Source organism: Terrapene carolina, unplaced genomic scaffold (genome assembly GCF_002925995.2).
Source record: "Terrapene carolina triunguis isolate 2854851 unplaced genomic scaffold, T_m_triunguis-2.0 Scaffold18, whole genome shotgun sequence".
NCBI classification, from domain to species: Eukaryota; Metazoa; Chordata; order Testudines; family Emydidae; genus Terrapene; species Terrapene triunguis.
Genome location: NW_020664369.1, coordinates 7,953,828 through 7,968,543, shown reverse-complemented (window position 1 = coordinate 7,968,543; position 14,716 = coordinate 7,953,828). Strand labels below are relative to the sequence as shown.

The 14,716-nt window shown below is 39.7% G+C and overlaps 1 protein-coding gene across 2 annotated transcripts in view; it reads right to left on the bottom strand.

Moving 5' to 3' along the window:
• Positions 1–2,234: 2,234 nt before the first annotated feature.
• The window catches only part of LOC112110490 (protocadherin-17), a 95,431-nt gene continuing 82,949 nt past the window's right edge, over positions 2,235–14,716 (bottom strand). For both annotated transcript variants that reach the window (XM_024205510.2, XM_024205511.2), the window contains one exon: positions 2,235–3,810. In XM_024205510.2, the coding sequence (XP_024061278.2) occupies positions 3,128–3,810 (683 nt within the window). In that variant the 3' untranslated portion in view covers positions 2,235–3,127. The remainder of the gene's footprint in view (positions 3,811–14,716) is intronic.

Here is a 14,716-nt window from a genome sequence, read left to right as displayed (position 1 = left end):
AAAATGCAAGAAATAATCCATGGGCTTTAGTTTTAATTGCTGGGTTGTTTCCAGTTGTTTGCAGGGAGGTTGAGGGATAGACAGTTATATTTTACTTCTCCCATGTGTGGTATTTCCTTCACTTAATCACATAGATGCTAACTTAACCCTCAAAACCTCCCCCCCCCATATAAACTTTATCAGTTGATCATGATGTATCAACAGCAGTGGCAGGTGACTCCTAAATTATGAAGCAGATATCATATTCTGGGATAGCCTCATTGGAAGCAATATGCCAGAGTTCTGCAACACAAGGCAGTTGCTGGACAAATTAAATAAAAGCAAGATTTGCTAAACTCAGCTATAAAGCTGTGAGTCATGAATTCCGAATTACCTCAGACTGGTAAATAAATAATCACTACTAAATACAGATAATGTGTTAAACAGCTCAAGCTAGTAAATCACTAGTGACAGAGAGCCTTAAGGTAAATTTCTTTTACACTGGCACAGCCCTTTCTCAGAATGTTGTGTTTTTATGTCTTCAGACACATACAATGAATTGTACAATTGGTTTCTGAGTGTTAAAATTGTTTATAAAATACAGAAGCCTCCGTCACTTGACTACATTTACATACTGATTTAGGTTTAGCTGAATAATGGATCTCACTGGCTGAACTAAAAGCTTGGTGCTCATAAACTAAAGTGATGGGCACCATGGAAATAAGGGTAAAAGACAGACAAAATAAAAAGGGATCCTCTCTGGAATTTTAGCTATCAAGCAAAATCAACTTTGAATCTCCTGGCAAAATAATACTGTAGAACACAGACAACAACACATTTTAGATACACAAATTGTCCAAAATATGGAGAGTAGCTTGATAAAACATGTACAATATCCTTTGTTTACATATGATTGTAGACTTTCTGTACAATGGAAGCTGAGAGCAAACTTTTGGAATGGCTGGTTTTCAAGAACCAAAGACAATTCATTGTAGGACTGACTAGATGAGAACACCTTTTTCACGGAATACACAACATCACAGCCAGGTGTTGGTCAACTTTGTTTCTTGAACTGATGAATATTATTTAAATAAGACCTTGTGGGATCTGAAATGGCCAACCTGAATTAAATTCACTCTTTTAAATACATTTAAAGATATGACAGTTTAAATTTAGTGTAATCCAGATCCACAGTTTTCTATAACTGTGTTTCATGGTGCTATGTCATAGAGAATATTTAAAATACCCAGAGGAAAATGTTAGTCTAAACTTTTCCTCTGCTGCTTCTTGTGCTTGTGCTAGTTTCATTTTAAGCAAATATTTAAATGTGTATTTTTTTCAACTTTCATCTAGAAGCAATTTTGAAGTTTGCCAAACACCGTAAAGAAGGGTTGAAGTTAAATAGGGGGATAGGGGTTGGAGCGGGGGAGAGAGAGAGAGAGAAAGAGAGAGAGAGATTCTCTTGCAAATTATTCCAACAAGACGATAACAACGCAACTTAAAATAATAGTTAAAAAAGACAAATAAAAAATAAGCAGCCCGCACCCAGAACCTTGGTAAACCATAGCACTTTCCAAGAAACCAGAAAAAACAGCGCTTGTACCACATAGGCTCTGACACATTTTTATACTCTATGAACTTAACAGTAGCATAAAACATTAAATATTAGGATCAGCTGTGATTTCAACCAAGAATGTGTTACCTAAACAGACTGTTTGCATATGTGCTTTGAAAAAAACAAGGAGGTTTCAGGTGTTGGTTCAAGTGTAATTTTTGTTATTAAACATGGGTTTGCAATAGAAGGACTTGCACACAACCATGACTGATAGTTGTATTTGTAGGCCGTTCCGTTAGCTCCATCAGCTCACTCAAACACATTCTGAACAGATTATGTACTGAAGTACTTTGTAGACCATACATTGAACAAGAGACTTTGCTCTGAGGCAGTGCTTCCCACACTCCATGGGGAAAAGGAAGCAGGAGAAAACAAAACTCATAGAGTTCGACAGCTACTGAGGCAACACTTGCCATTTACAATATAAGCCCAAATATTTTTGCAACACAACTATATATTAATTTAATAAAATACACAATATAGCTCTTATACACTCAACAATTTGGCTCATATGCACTGAATCTGCAATAAATCAATAAAAATATGTCATTTGATGTAAACACATTGAATCTTCTTACATTTGCACATTTAAATGGTCATGTAATTTGTGTAGATGTCTAAGATATTTTCACTTTCCTGAGCTATTTTAGTGTCCACAAATTAATAAAAAAGTGTTAATAACGTTATTTTGTTTCATGTATTACCCTTCAAAGGTAACTATTTTTGCGAACTCGTATTATACCTCAGGTTTGTTTCTAACTTAGTGCTAACTATTTATATTTTTGTCGGACACTAAAATGCTAAATAGGCATTAAAACCTTTTTTTTTTCTTTTTATCAAGTGAATTAGCTTATGTGTGTGCAGGACAAAATGGACTATATCATTTTACATTTAACTTTAATATGATATGAGTTGTGTTACTAATGACCAGAATATGTTTTGTTGAATAATGATCTGGAATGATTTTTGTTTGTTTGTGTTTTTGTTTCATTTTTTGTGGCAGATAACTTTATACAGAAATGTTTACCACAAATGAATGTTAATGTTTGGTGTAGCTTGGACTACTACAAAATCTTTGTTAGGACTTTCAGTAGAAGCCTGTGGTGACTGCTGGAAATCCACCACAGATCAGAATGATTCAACCCTGCTTTTCATGGGGTTTATAGGTAAACAGTAAAGTCAGCATCAACTATTGAGGACAGTCTTAAAATATCAGACGTAGTTCTATTCCTCATTTCTCATACCTTCCTATCAGATTGTCAAAATGGCACTGTCTTTCCTTCTTTCTCTTGGTTCTTAATGTACTTCACACTGTCCTAATGAAAGTTTGGTCAAAATGAAACCAGTATTTTATGTGAAAAAGAAAGAGCAGTGAAAAGAACATACTTGTGGGCACTTCAGACGTTCACTAAAAGCCTTAAAGCAGCATTGGTCTTCCTTCATCCCTGTAAAACTGTTATAACCAGGGGCGATCTTTTATTTTTTTCCAAATAAGCAGAAGAGGCAAGTAAGTGCCAGCCTACACTTTTTTTTTCACTTCCTCACAGCTACAGGGTCACTTCCACGACAGTCCTGTAAAAGCTTGTCAATTTCTCTCACAACTTCCTCTGCGTCCACTGACTCTCTCCCTAGATCCCGATTTGAACGGTCTAACTGCTCCAGAACAGAGTCCATCTCACTTGAGTCTCGGCTCACTCGGGAATGTACATCTGCAAAGACCCTAGCCATCTGATCTGATGCAATGAATGGAGCGTCTCTTGACTGTTTACTAGGTGATAGATAATGACTGTCAGTTGACAAGTACTGGCTGCTTGGTTCAGCCAAGGCTCCTGATTTCACTTCACAACCATCCAGTGGTCCTTTTGTTGAGGTGCAAGGCTCAATGCATGTCTTGGTTGGGCTGCTCGATGCTGAGGGAACCTCCTGAAGAAGAGGACTCAGGGCACGTTTGGCTTTTAAATAAGGTTTAACATTGGCAATGAGAATAGTGTGCTCTCGCTTGTCTTTCCCAAATGTACAAAAAGTCTTTTTCCCGGTGGGATTCACAGTTTCATAAGTCTCAGTCTCAACGTTAGCTTCAACTGTGGGTACAAAGAGATTTGTGCGATAATCTGCATTTTCAGCCTGATTGGTTGTAGGGAACTGTGGCATCCAACACCTGTCAGAATGACCGAGCACTCTGCATTCATCTGTGCAATTAACACACTCTTCTTGTTCTGTAAAGCAAATGAGAAAAACAACAACTCATGTTATTAGGGGTTCCTTTAAACTAATACAGAGGCTATGATCAGCTCTCAGTTTGGCTTGCCTGACCTCTGATTTCTTAATTATGGAAAAAAGGAATAATTAAAACATTTCAGGAGGACTGCATAAACTAACTGGTTGAGACAATATATTTACTTAACTCTATTCTCTCACTATTAAAGCATTCACATAGCCCAAAGGAAATAAAAAGGGGTCATTAGAGAATCATTCTCAGTAGAACTGAGCTTCATCTGTAAACTAATCTGCTGTAGAAATCTTTTAGTCTTTGTTCTGTAGAACTCATCCTAGAAAAATAGTGAACAGTACTTAAGGAACTCAAAAGGCATTATCAGGATTAATTTTTCAAATCAAATAACTGAGCAATGACTAGCTCTCTGGAAATACAAACACTTCATAGAAATCAGCTAGCTGAGTTTTCATTTTTGTCACCTCCATTTTGTTTGTAATTGCTATGCTTGGTGACAGTCATGAAATAAAAAGATTTTCTTAAAAAGCCAGCTTTTCCTGCTGAGAATAGAGAACTGGAATTTTCCATCTGTATGGTTCAGTATAAGCTTGTCAAAAATGCATACTGCTATTTTATTAGACATGAGACTGGATCGTGTAATCAGTTTCTTCCTTTTTTGTTTTGGTGAAAGTATGTGAAAATGGATTTGCTCAATACATACAATTTGGAAGAATGATAAGCCTTGACACACTATTTGAATTGATAATGCTTTCAGTCAGGATTTTTATATTTCTATTTTATCAAAGAGATAATGGAATATAGCTAAATAAAGCATTTTTGTTCACTGCATTTTTAAAGACTAAATGTGGAAATTTCTGGTCCTACAATTCAGTTCAAAGGCATACATAAGAACTTTGAGCTAGATTAATGGAGGGACTAACATGGTCACACCTAACTTTTAGGCACCTTACTGCTCAGAGGAATCCACAGCCCCAAGTTAGGCATCCAGGCTCCCTGTACAGTGCATAGGTAAAAGAGAAATAGGTGCTGGTTGTGGTCCCCTTATATCTTTCAGCCCACTGGTTAGAGCACTTAACCAGGATGTGAGTGACCCACATTCAATTTTCCCCACTGCCTGATGCAAATAAGGAACTTGGGTCTTCCCCGTCTCAGGAGATTACCTTAACTATTGAGCTATGACGTATTCTGGGACAGGTTTCTTTCAGTCTCTCCTGTTGAGCTGTGTATAATTACTTAAATATACATTGGGAGAGACAGTGAGAGAGAGAGAGAGTGACTCTATAGTTAATTATACAAAGCAGCACAGCTCCAACAGGACAGACTGAGAGAGACCTACCTCAGACTACACCCTAGTACAGTGGTTAGGGCACTCTATTGGGAGAGGGAAGAACTACGTTGAGATCCCGTCTCCATATAAGGCAGAATGAAGAATTGAATTGGATCTACCACATCCCAGCTGAGTGTTCTAACCAGTGGGCTAAAAGCTAAAGGGCACCACCAGCAGCTGTTTTGTGTAGATTCAGGTGTTCTCTGAGAATGCCTACTGGATTGGATTCCACAGCAGGGGAACACCTAGTTTGAGCATCCTGCTGGGGCTTCAGCATGAAATAGGTGCCTAGAATGGGACAGCTGTGTGCATGCTCCCTGGCAGAAATGTAGGTGCCCTAGGGGACTGTAATGATGGAAATTCAGGCACCTACAGAGGTGGGCGGCAGGTGAGCGGTGGTTTTGAGCATCTCAATGGTGACTAAATGTCAGACTTAGGCCCTAAATCAGGTCCCCAAGCTGCGGCCCGCATGCAGTCCAATTGGCACACAGCTACGGCCCAGCTGTGTGCTAAACGCTGCCGAACCCGCGCGGCGAGATCCGGGGTCCCTGCTGCCCAGTACCCCACCCAGGGCTCCGCTCCTGGCCCCACTCTGTGGAGAGGTCTCTAGGTGGGAGGCGCTGGGCATAGGAGTTTGTAGGGGGGGGTTGAGGGGAGGGAGAGCGCTGTGGTTCTCAACCTGCGGCCCAGGTAACACATTGTGGGCAGCATGAAAAATAGGTTGAAAACCACTGCCCTAAATCCTCTGGAGAACCTATCCCTTTCTGCTTAAAAATGTATTTTGGCTGGTCATTTTGAGCCAAACCAATTATTTCTGGACTTTCATTCTTCACCCCCGAACTCCACTGTGTGAATGACTCCAGCTCTATGTCAGGAGGCTAGAAAATTTCAGAAATACCCTTTGAATCCCTTATTAAGGGATTCTTGATTGTAAGGGGAACTACTGCCCGTATTCTCAGTACTCTCCAGCCAATACTGAGAGAGTAAATTGTAGGGATATTAAAGAAGGTACTAACAGTGATTCCCCCAAGTGACAGTGACCCCCTCATAATTTGTCCCCCACACTTTAAAATCCAACAGTTTCACCAAGTACAAAAATCTCTTGGGTCATCTGTTAAAACTTATAAGCTACTGTCTGTAGAAACCATTGATTATATCTATCCTGTGAAAGATACTTTGTTACTATGTAAAACTTACAAACAAGTTAATTGACTTTGTTCTTGAAGTAATTAATACAATCTAAACAAACAATATAAGCCGTTAAGTGACTTTCACTTCATTCAACGGCTCCTAGGACAGACCCCCACCCTCTGTGATTAAAGGGCCAGGAGTCTCAAATGAATTAGCACACACCCCGAAAGTGGTGGAGACAGTAAATTAAAATATGGTTAAGATATGGAATGTATACTGATGAATGCTTGATATACATGAATGGTTAGGGAGGTGCCAGCCTAGAAAGGGAGTATCCATCGGCCGAAGAATGTGTAAAGTGGACCACCAAAACCCCTGGAGGGTAAACTGGGATCCACCCCATCACCTGGAAAGATGAGAAACACAAACTTTGGACAGTGTGGAGCCACCAGGAATGTGCCCAGGAATGTGCCATCCACTGATTGAGTCAGTAACAGCAGGATGAAACAGCTCCCATAGACCAACATAGGAATTAATTCCTATAAGAATGGACTCTCAAGACTGAGGATTTTGAGTCTCTGGTTCTGCTGCCAACCTCCAGGAGCATCAGGTGCACCTGACACAGACTCGGCTCCATCCTCATGACCAAGATACCTGGCCAGTAACTTGGCATGAGCAACTTCTAGGCTGGTAACTATAACACCTATACAGAACTTAAATGAATGATTGTGTGAATGAATCTCTCTCTCTCTATATATATATGTGTGTGTATGTATAAGGAATAAGTAGTGATAGGAATAAGTAGTCAAAACAACGTTGTTTACTTTTATCTTTTGCTTTACCATTATATTTACAATAAATGTGGCATCTTTGCCTTATCCCTCCTAATAAGATCCTGCTGGTTTTTATTCTATTGGTATAACAAAATCTCAGATGTCTTGATTCCTGGGTTTTCTGTACACTGTTCCTCAGCTGCTAAGAATTTCCACCCACTAAAGTAGCAGACAGGCCTCTAAATCATTATGGTTTTTTAAAGAATTTGGTAGCCATAAAAATGTTTAGATTTGGAATTCCAGTTGAACTAAAAAGATTGAGATCCTGATATATGTATGTGCGCACACACACACACACAGAAGGTCTTGATCCTGAAAAATGCTGAGCACCTGTAACTCTTACTGACTTAATGTCAAAGTGTACTGGAGGTGAACTGCACCTATCAGGATCAGACAATAACTATTTAATAATCTTAGAACACACATCTCTATGTATTAAATATATACACACAAACTACACAAATCCACACAGATAAAAACACAGAGAGGCATCTAGCAGAATCAAATACTATAAAACAGCATTAATCATTTACACTTCAAAAAAATCAGACATATGACTGAAGCTTGAGCTAAGTTTAATTAATGCTGTGCTACATCACTTTATAGTGAAGTAATTTAATTCATGGTGAGAGAGTTAACCTAGATATATTATTAATAATCATTTACAGAGTACTGTGAATTCATGCAGTGCTCTACACATGTTTCTGACCCCAAAGAGCTTAAAATCTAAGACTGACAAAAGAAACAAATATGAGACAGAGTAAACTGCTATAGGGGGAAGAGAGTGTGGAGAAATTCTTGAGGAACAGAACATAGCAGGAAGGATTTATGGAAGAAATTAGTAGAGGATCTCTGGAGAACAAGAAGTTGGACACTCTTCTTAGTGTATGGGGAATGGCGTAAAGTAAAGATGGTGAAAAGCAGGGAGTTTAAGAAGAAAATGAAGAGAGCATACCAAGAGAGGGCTGGGAAGAGCTTAAAGACTGGGGTTGAAGTTTGTGATGCCTGTTTTCACCCTGTATTAATGAGATGACACTAGTGCCCATACACACACACACACACATATATATATATATATATATACACATAAAATACGTGGTGATAATTGCTTGGTGATAAAAATGCAGAGCCACGCAAATAAATTACATTTCTCTTACACCTGCATTTCACCAATTAGTCTATCTCTATCAGAACTGCTTGAAAATTGCAACTCCCTGAGCAACTTCAAAAGAACCAAATGAAAAATAAATGGCTGACCAAAAAAAGAGAAAAAATCCCAAAACAAACCAAACAAAATAAAACTTCCATCAACCTGCTAGAGCATCGTTTCTCAAACAGCGAGGGTCCTCCAGAGGGTCTGCCAGTCCCACTGATCAACTCCTCCCCCTCCCTCCCTCAATTCTTCCCCCTCCCAGCTGTTCAACGGCATGCAGGAGGTGCTGGGAAGGAGCAGAGATGGGGCATGCTGGGGGAGGGGGCGGAATTATGTCTGGGGCCGCCAGCCCCACTGATCAGCTCCTCCTCCTCCCTCTCTCAATTCGTCTCCTCCCTCCCAGTGCCTCCTGTACGCCTGGGAACAGCTGTTCAGCGGCGTGCAGGAGGCACTGGGAAGGAGGGGGAGGAGCGGGGACGGGGTGTGCTCGGGGGAGGAGGCAGAATCATGTCCGGGTCCACTGCCCCTGCTGATCAACTCCTCCCTCACCCTCCCAGTGCCTCCTGCATGCTGGGGAACAGCTGTTCAGTGACGTGCAGGAGGCGCTGGGAAGGAGGAAGAGAAGCAGGGACGGGGCGCGCTCGGGGGTGGGGAAGAAGAGGGCGGCAGGAAGAGGTGGACCAGGGGTGAGGCCTTGGGAGAAGGGGTGGAATGGGGGGCTGGGCCTGAGGATGAGCAGGGGTCATGGGATCTGCAAAAAAAATTAAATCAAAATGGGTGTCTTGTGTTGCTAAAGTCTGAGAACCACTGTGCTAGAGAATATTCTTTTATTTTTCATCCCAAACAATGGCATATGTCTCTCAAAATGATGCCAGTCAGGGTTAGGACAAACAATTGTGCATCTTAGACCAGTAACAGATAGAATGACATGTGTGAATAACCAATTTTTTTGGTTTGCTGGCCAAACTGAAAAAAAAAATGTTTCAAGTCGAAATAAAAGCTATTTGGTTTTCTAGGTGAAACAAAAAAGTTAAAACAAAATAAAAAATCATTTTGGGTTGAATTAAATGTTTTCTTCAAAGTCAAAGAAAAATCTGGGCTGTGGGATACCTTTCTTCAAGTCCTTACTCTGTCCCATCTGGTAGGGATTTGAACTTGTTAGACTCCCTTCCCCAACTACAGGTGAGTGCTCCAATCACCAGGCTGTAGGATATTCTAGAGTTGGGCTCTCTTATTATCTTCTATTAACACTGTTTTATTTTGTATAAAAAATAAATATTCATTAGAAGAGGGAGTGAAACCCAAGTATCCGACCCCCCCCATCACAGCTAAATTCCCTAACCACAAGGCTAGAGTCATTCTAACTCTCTTTCTGGCTTTATAGGCAGAGCATTATGAAAAGTAGAATAGAAAATTATGAAAAGTAGAGTAGAATTTTTAAATTTAAAAATTTAAATTTATTTAAAAGTAGAATAGCTCTCTTTTTTAAATCTATCTAAAACATTTCTAAACTTTTCTTGTTAAATATGTGGAATACACAGATGCATGACAGTGTGGTACAAAGGTTTTTATGGCCATCTTAAGGGATTTCCTGCACAAGTCATTCATTTCCTGACTTCTCAGTGTTTCACATTGCAACCTTAATATTCTTTTAATGTAGTTTCTCATCTTAAAAAAGCCTGGCCAATTCCATACAAAAAATTGCCATCCTATACAATATTTGCTAGGCAGCTAGGGCAGAACACTCTCTACCACACAATCAAAGATGCAGGAGTTCTCTACACTTTCCTATGTACCTTCAATCATTCTATCAAAGCAGGTAGGTCCTATGTCCCTTCTTACACACTTTCACTCATATGGAAAAAGGCAGCTCTCCCTCTGAACTTTCTTAACATATGAACATGTGCACAGAGACGATAGAAGACTGGCAGACACTGATAGTAGGTCATATTTTAAAAAATCAGTGCATACTTGCCAACTATTTTAAGACACTTATAACTTTAACATATCACAGCCAACTTTTGTGAAACCACTAAAATGCACATCTACAAAGAAGAAATTATATTCCTGTTAAATTTCAAGTTTTTAAAACTAAAATGCTCACAGCAAGACCTAAAGTTAAGGCTACGTTTTAGTCACAGATATTTTTAGTAAAAGTCATGGACAGGTCATGGGCAGTAAACAAAAATTCATAGCCTGTGACCTGTCCACGACTTGTACTATATACCTCTTACTAAATCTTAGGGGGGTGGGTGGGGGGGACGACGGCATGCAGCCCGGGACCCCCACTGGTGCTGGGGGGCACAGTTGGAAGGGACAGTTGGCAGGGCTGGCAGGCTCTCTACCTGGCTCCACGCCTCCCCGGAAGCGGCAACATCCCCCTCCCTCAGCTCCTAGGTGGAGGCGTGGACAGGCAGTTCTATGCGCTGCCTCTGCCCAGAGCACCAGCTCCACATCTCCCATTGGCTGGAACAGCGGCCAATGCGAGCTGCGGGGGCAGTACCTGCAGGCGGAGGTAGTGCGCAGAGTCCCTTGGCCAAGCCTCCACCTAAGAGCCAAGACAGGGGGATGTCACCGCTTTCGGGGAGCCCCCCCCAGGTAAGCGCTGCCCAGAGCCCTCACCCCATACCGCACCCCAAATTCCAGCCCTGAGCACCTTCCCACACTCAAACTCCTGCTGCTGCTGGGAGGCATGGGGGCCCTAGATTTCCCCAGCAGCAGTTGGTGAGGCTGGCCCTGGGGCAGCCCCAGCTGCTTGGGCAGCCCTGGGGTCAGCCGCACCAGCTGCTGGAGAAGTCACGGAGGTCACGGAAAGTCATGGAATCCATGACTTCCGTGATCTCCATGACAACCTCACAGCCTTACCTATAGTTAACATTCCATAAATGTTCCAATCTAAACAATATTTTCAGTCTTATAATTTTTTTGGTCTTTTAACTCTTGGGTTGAAATCTGGCTGTTTTGTTCTGTCTAAGGATTACTTTTTTTAAAAAGTAATAATGTTTCAGCCATTTTTGAGAATGGGAATTGAGAATTTTCATATATGGAAGTTGTATTTTTTTTCATTGCCTCCCATTCTCAAAAATGGCTGAACCAGTTTTACTTATTTTTTTAAAAACAGTAGTCCTTGGACTGAGAACAAACCATTCAAAGATAAAAGACCAAATATATAATAACACTGAAAATAAAATGGAACACTTATGAAACGTTAACTATAGGTATCACTGTACACTCTGTCTGTAACTAGAGACCTGCAAATTCGCAGATATCCACTTTATATCTGCAGATATTCGCATCCGCAGATGCGAATCATTTTTGCTGATTGGGGATGGATGCGGATCCAAATTTTATATCTAAAGCCCTACAAATTTTGTATCCATACAGGGCTGTATCTGTCATGTATAGAAAAAAAAACCCTATGGTTGAGATTTTCAAAGCTGACTAGTGGACTTAACGGGAGTTATGTAAACTTCAATATGAGTTATGTGGCTAAGTTCCCTAGTCAGCTTTGAAATTGTCAACATTTATGAATATATGTGTGTGCATACATATAAGTGTTTACATACATATATGTGTAACTATTACACACTATTTATAGATTCATAGATTCTACGACTGGAAGGGACCTCGAGAGGTCATCGAGTCCAGTCCCCTGCCCTCATGGCAGGACCAAATACTGTCTAGACCATCCCTGATAGACATTTATCTAACCTACTCTTAAATATCTCCAGAGATGGAGATTCCACAACCTCGCTAGGCAATTTATTCCAGTGTTTAACCACCCTGACAGTTAGGAACTTTTTCCTAATGTCCAATCTAAACCTCCCTTGCTGCAGTTTAAGCCCATTGCTTCTTGTTCTATCCTTAGAGGCTAAGATGAACAAGTTTTCTCCCTCCTCCTTATGACACCCCTTTAGATACCTGAAAACTGCTATCATGTCCCCTCTCAGTCTTCTCTTTTCCAAACTAAACAAACCCAATTCTTTCAGCCTTTCTTCATAGGTCATGTTCTCAAGACCTTTAATCATTCTTGTTACTCTTCTCTGGACCCTCTCCAGTTTCTCCACATCTTTCTTGAAATGCGGTGCCCAGAACTGGACACAATACTCCAGTTGAGGCCTAACCACTGCAGAGTAACCAGTCCCTCATCAATAAAGTACACAAAGAAAAATCTATGATCCATTAGACTTGGCGATCCCTTTAAATAAAATGAATACTTATCTTTATATATCATATTTATCTTTCCCCTCTAGTTTCCTGAATTGGCTAAAGCTGTTTTTATACTTGCATTCATATTTGCAGTATTGACTAACCTTCCATTTCTGTTCCCTGGACATCCTAACACTGACTGAATTAAATATGAAGCAAAAAAAGGAGAGAACAGTTTTGTGAGGAAAAAAATACAAGTTGACCTTGAAGGGAAAACCACCAGCAGTGCATGAGCTTTTGCATTACATTGCTGAAAATCTGTAGCTTTTTACTTCACTCTTTTATGTCGCATCATAGGAAGCAGATTTGGACTATTGATTATCATACATTATAAGCTGCTCACCTCACCATTAGCCTGTAATTTTGACTGCTGCTGCTAGCAGACAGTGAAGAAAATCGAACAGCCACTTTTGTACTAGCAGCAGAAACTATAAACACAAAGTGAACTATCACCACCGAGGGCCAAATTAGTATTTATGAGAAAACAGAATCAATTTAAGGTAAAAATAAATATATAAAATAGGTCATATGCAGCATTGTACAGCAAGATGCACTGGAAGGGTGATATGCACCGTTGGTCTTTATCTCTACTCGTCTACCTCCTGTTGAAAATAAACCCTTAACAGTCCAAGTGTGTACAATAAACAGCAGCAGCCTGGAGACTTTCCTCAATCTCTGGAGCTTTAAGGGTAAACAATCAGCCAAGTGCTGTATGCACTTTAGGGAGAACAAATCCTAAAATAACCTGCTAAATTATCAACCATAGAAAGAAAAGGAAACAAGCTACCTGGCAAATGATAGTCACCTAGATTGGAAATCTGTAGCAGAAAGAGAGCTAAGATAGCCCAGGATGAAGTCATGCTGGCAAAATGTAGACTGTACAATACAAGATATATATTTGAGCAAAAATATGCTACATCTGATATACTGTTTTAAGCTACAACAAAAGTCAATGCAAAAAATGGTCATTTGAGCTAACCTTAAAATGAAAGATGAACTTCTGTGGTTCTTTCTCTTATTCCTTACTCTTTCCTCACAGTCCTCATAAAAGAGAATAAAATAAAAATGGTGCCATAGTTCTCTTTACATCACAAATACACTGCACTACAATAATAACTAATTAGTGGGTTCATACTGCTGACTTCTTTCATATGGCTAAAAAAATGGGAAATTATAATTTGACTCATTAATTCTTAAGTGTCTTCTTTATTATCGCAAGGTGAATTTAATATAATTAAAGTTTTTTGCTTCTAACAATGATTCAGTATAGCTAACCTAACTTCACAAATACTATTTCACTTTAATTGGCTCTTAGATGTCTATTTTAAATTACTTTAAAAATAAAAGACCAAACATAAAAAAACAACTGCCAAGAAACATCTTATATGCTATGTTTATAATCTCCAGGTCACTACAGTTTGTGTCAAATTACTGTACATAATGTAATAGTGTATGCTCATGTTTGTGTGTTTATGTGTGTATGCTAACTTCACTTACATATAAGAAATTATATAAAATCAAACAAAACAAAACCACAATATCCAAAACCACACTTGAGTGAGGCAAACAGGATTTGGCCCATTATGCCTTATATTGGCTGACTTGCTAAATGATAGCTCACGTGCATTCTTTGCCTAAAATTTTATTCTCGTGGCATTTAGCATGTGTAGCTATGCATCACCATATAGGCATGTAACAGGACTATAAGGTAGATAAATAGATTTTGTAAAACTACATATTACATTTACATATTGGAAAGGGTAAAGGAAGAACACTTACTTTTCTACCATTATTGGCAGTGAATTAAGATGTCAATAATTTTGTTATATATATGTTGTTACAGTCTTGGTGGATACTAGCATATGCTCATCAGTCTTACATATTAATATGCTTTATTCTTTTTCCTCTTCTTTCAAATAACAGCTGATCTCCTGGACAGCTAGAGGGAAAACCTGGCACCACCAAAATCAATGAAAGTTTTGCCATTGACTTTCATAGAGCCAAGATTTCACCCCTGTTTCCTATCCTCTCTGGATACTGCCACACTCTAATCTACCTGTTTTACCTTGTTCACCTTTATAAATGCTAAAGGTAAAAAAAAGATCCAATCCTACAAATCCTTAGTAGTATGCAGTCCAGCTGAAGTCAATGATACTGCTCTTGTGAGCAGGGCTATTCAAATGAGAAAGGGTTTACAGGACTGGGCCCAAAAGTTTATATCTACCTGTTCTTAAAA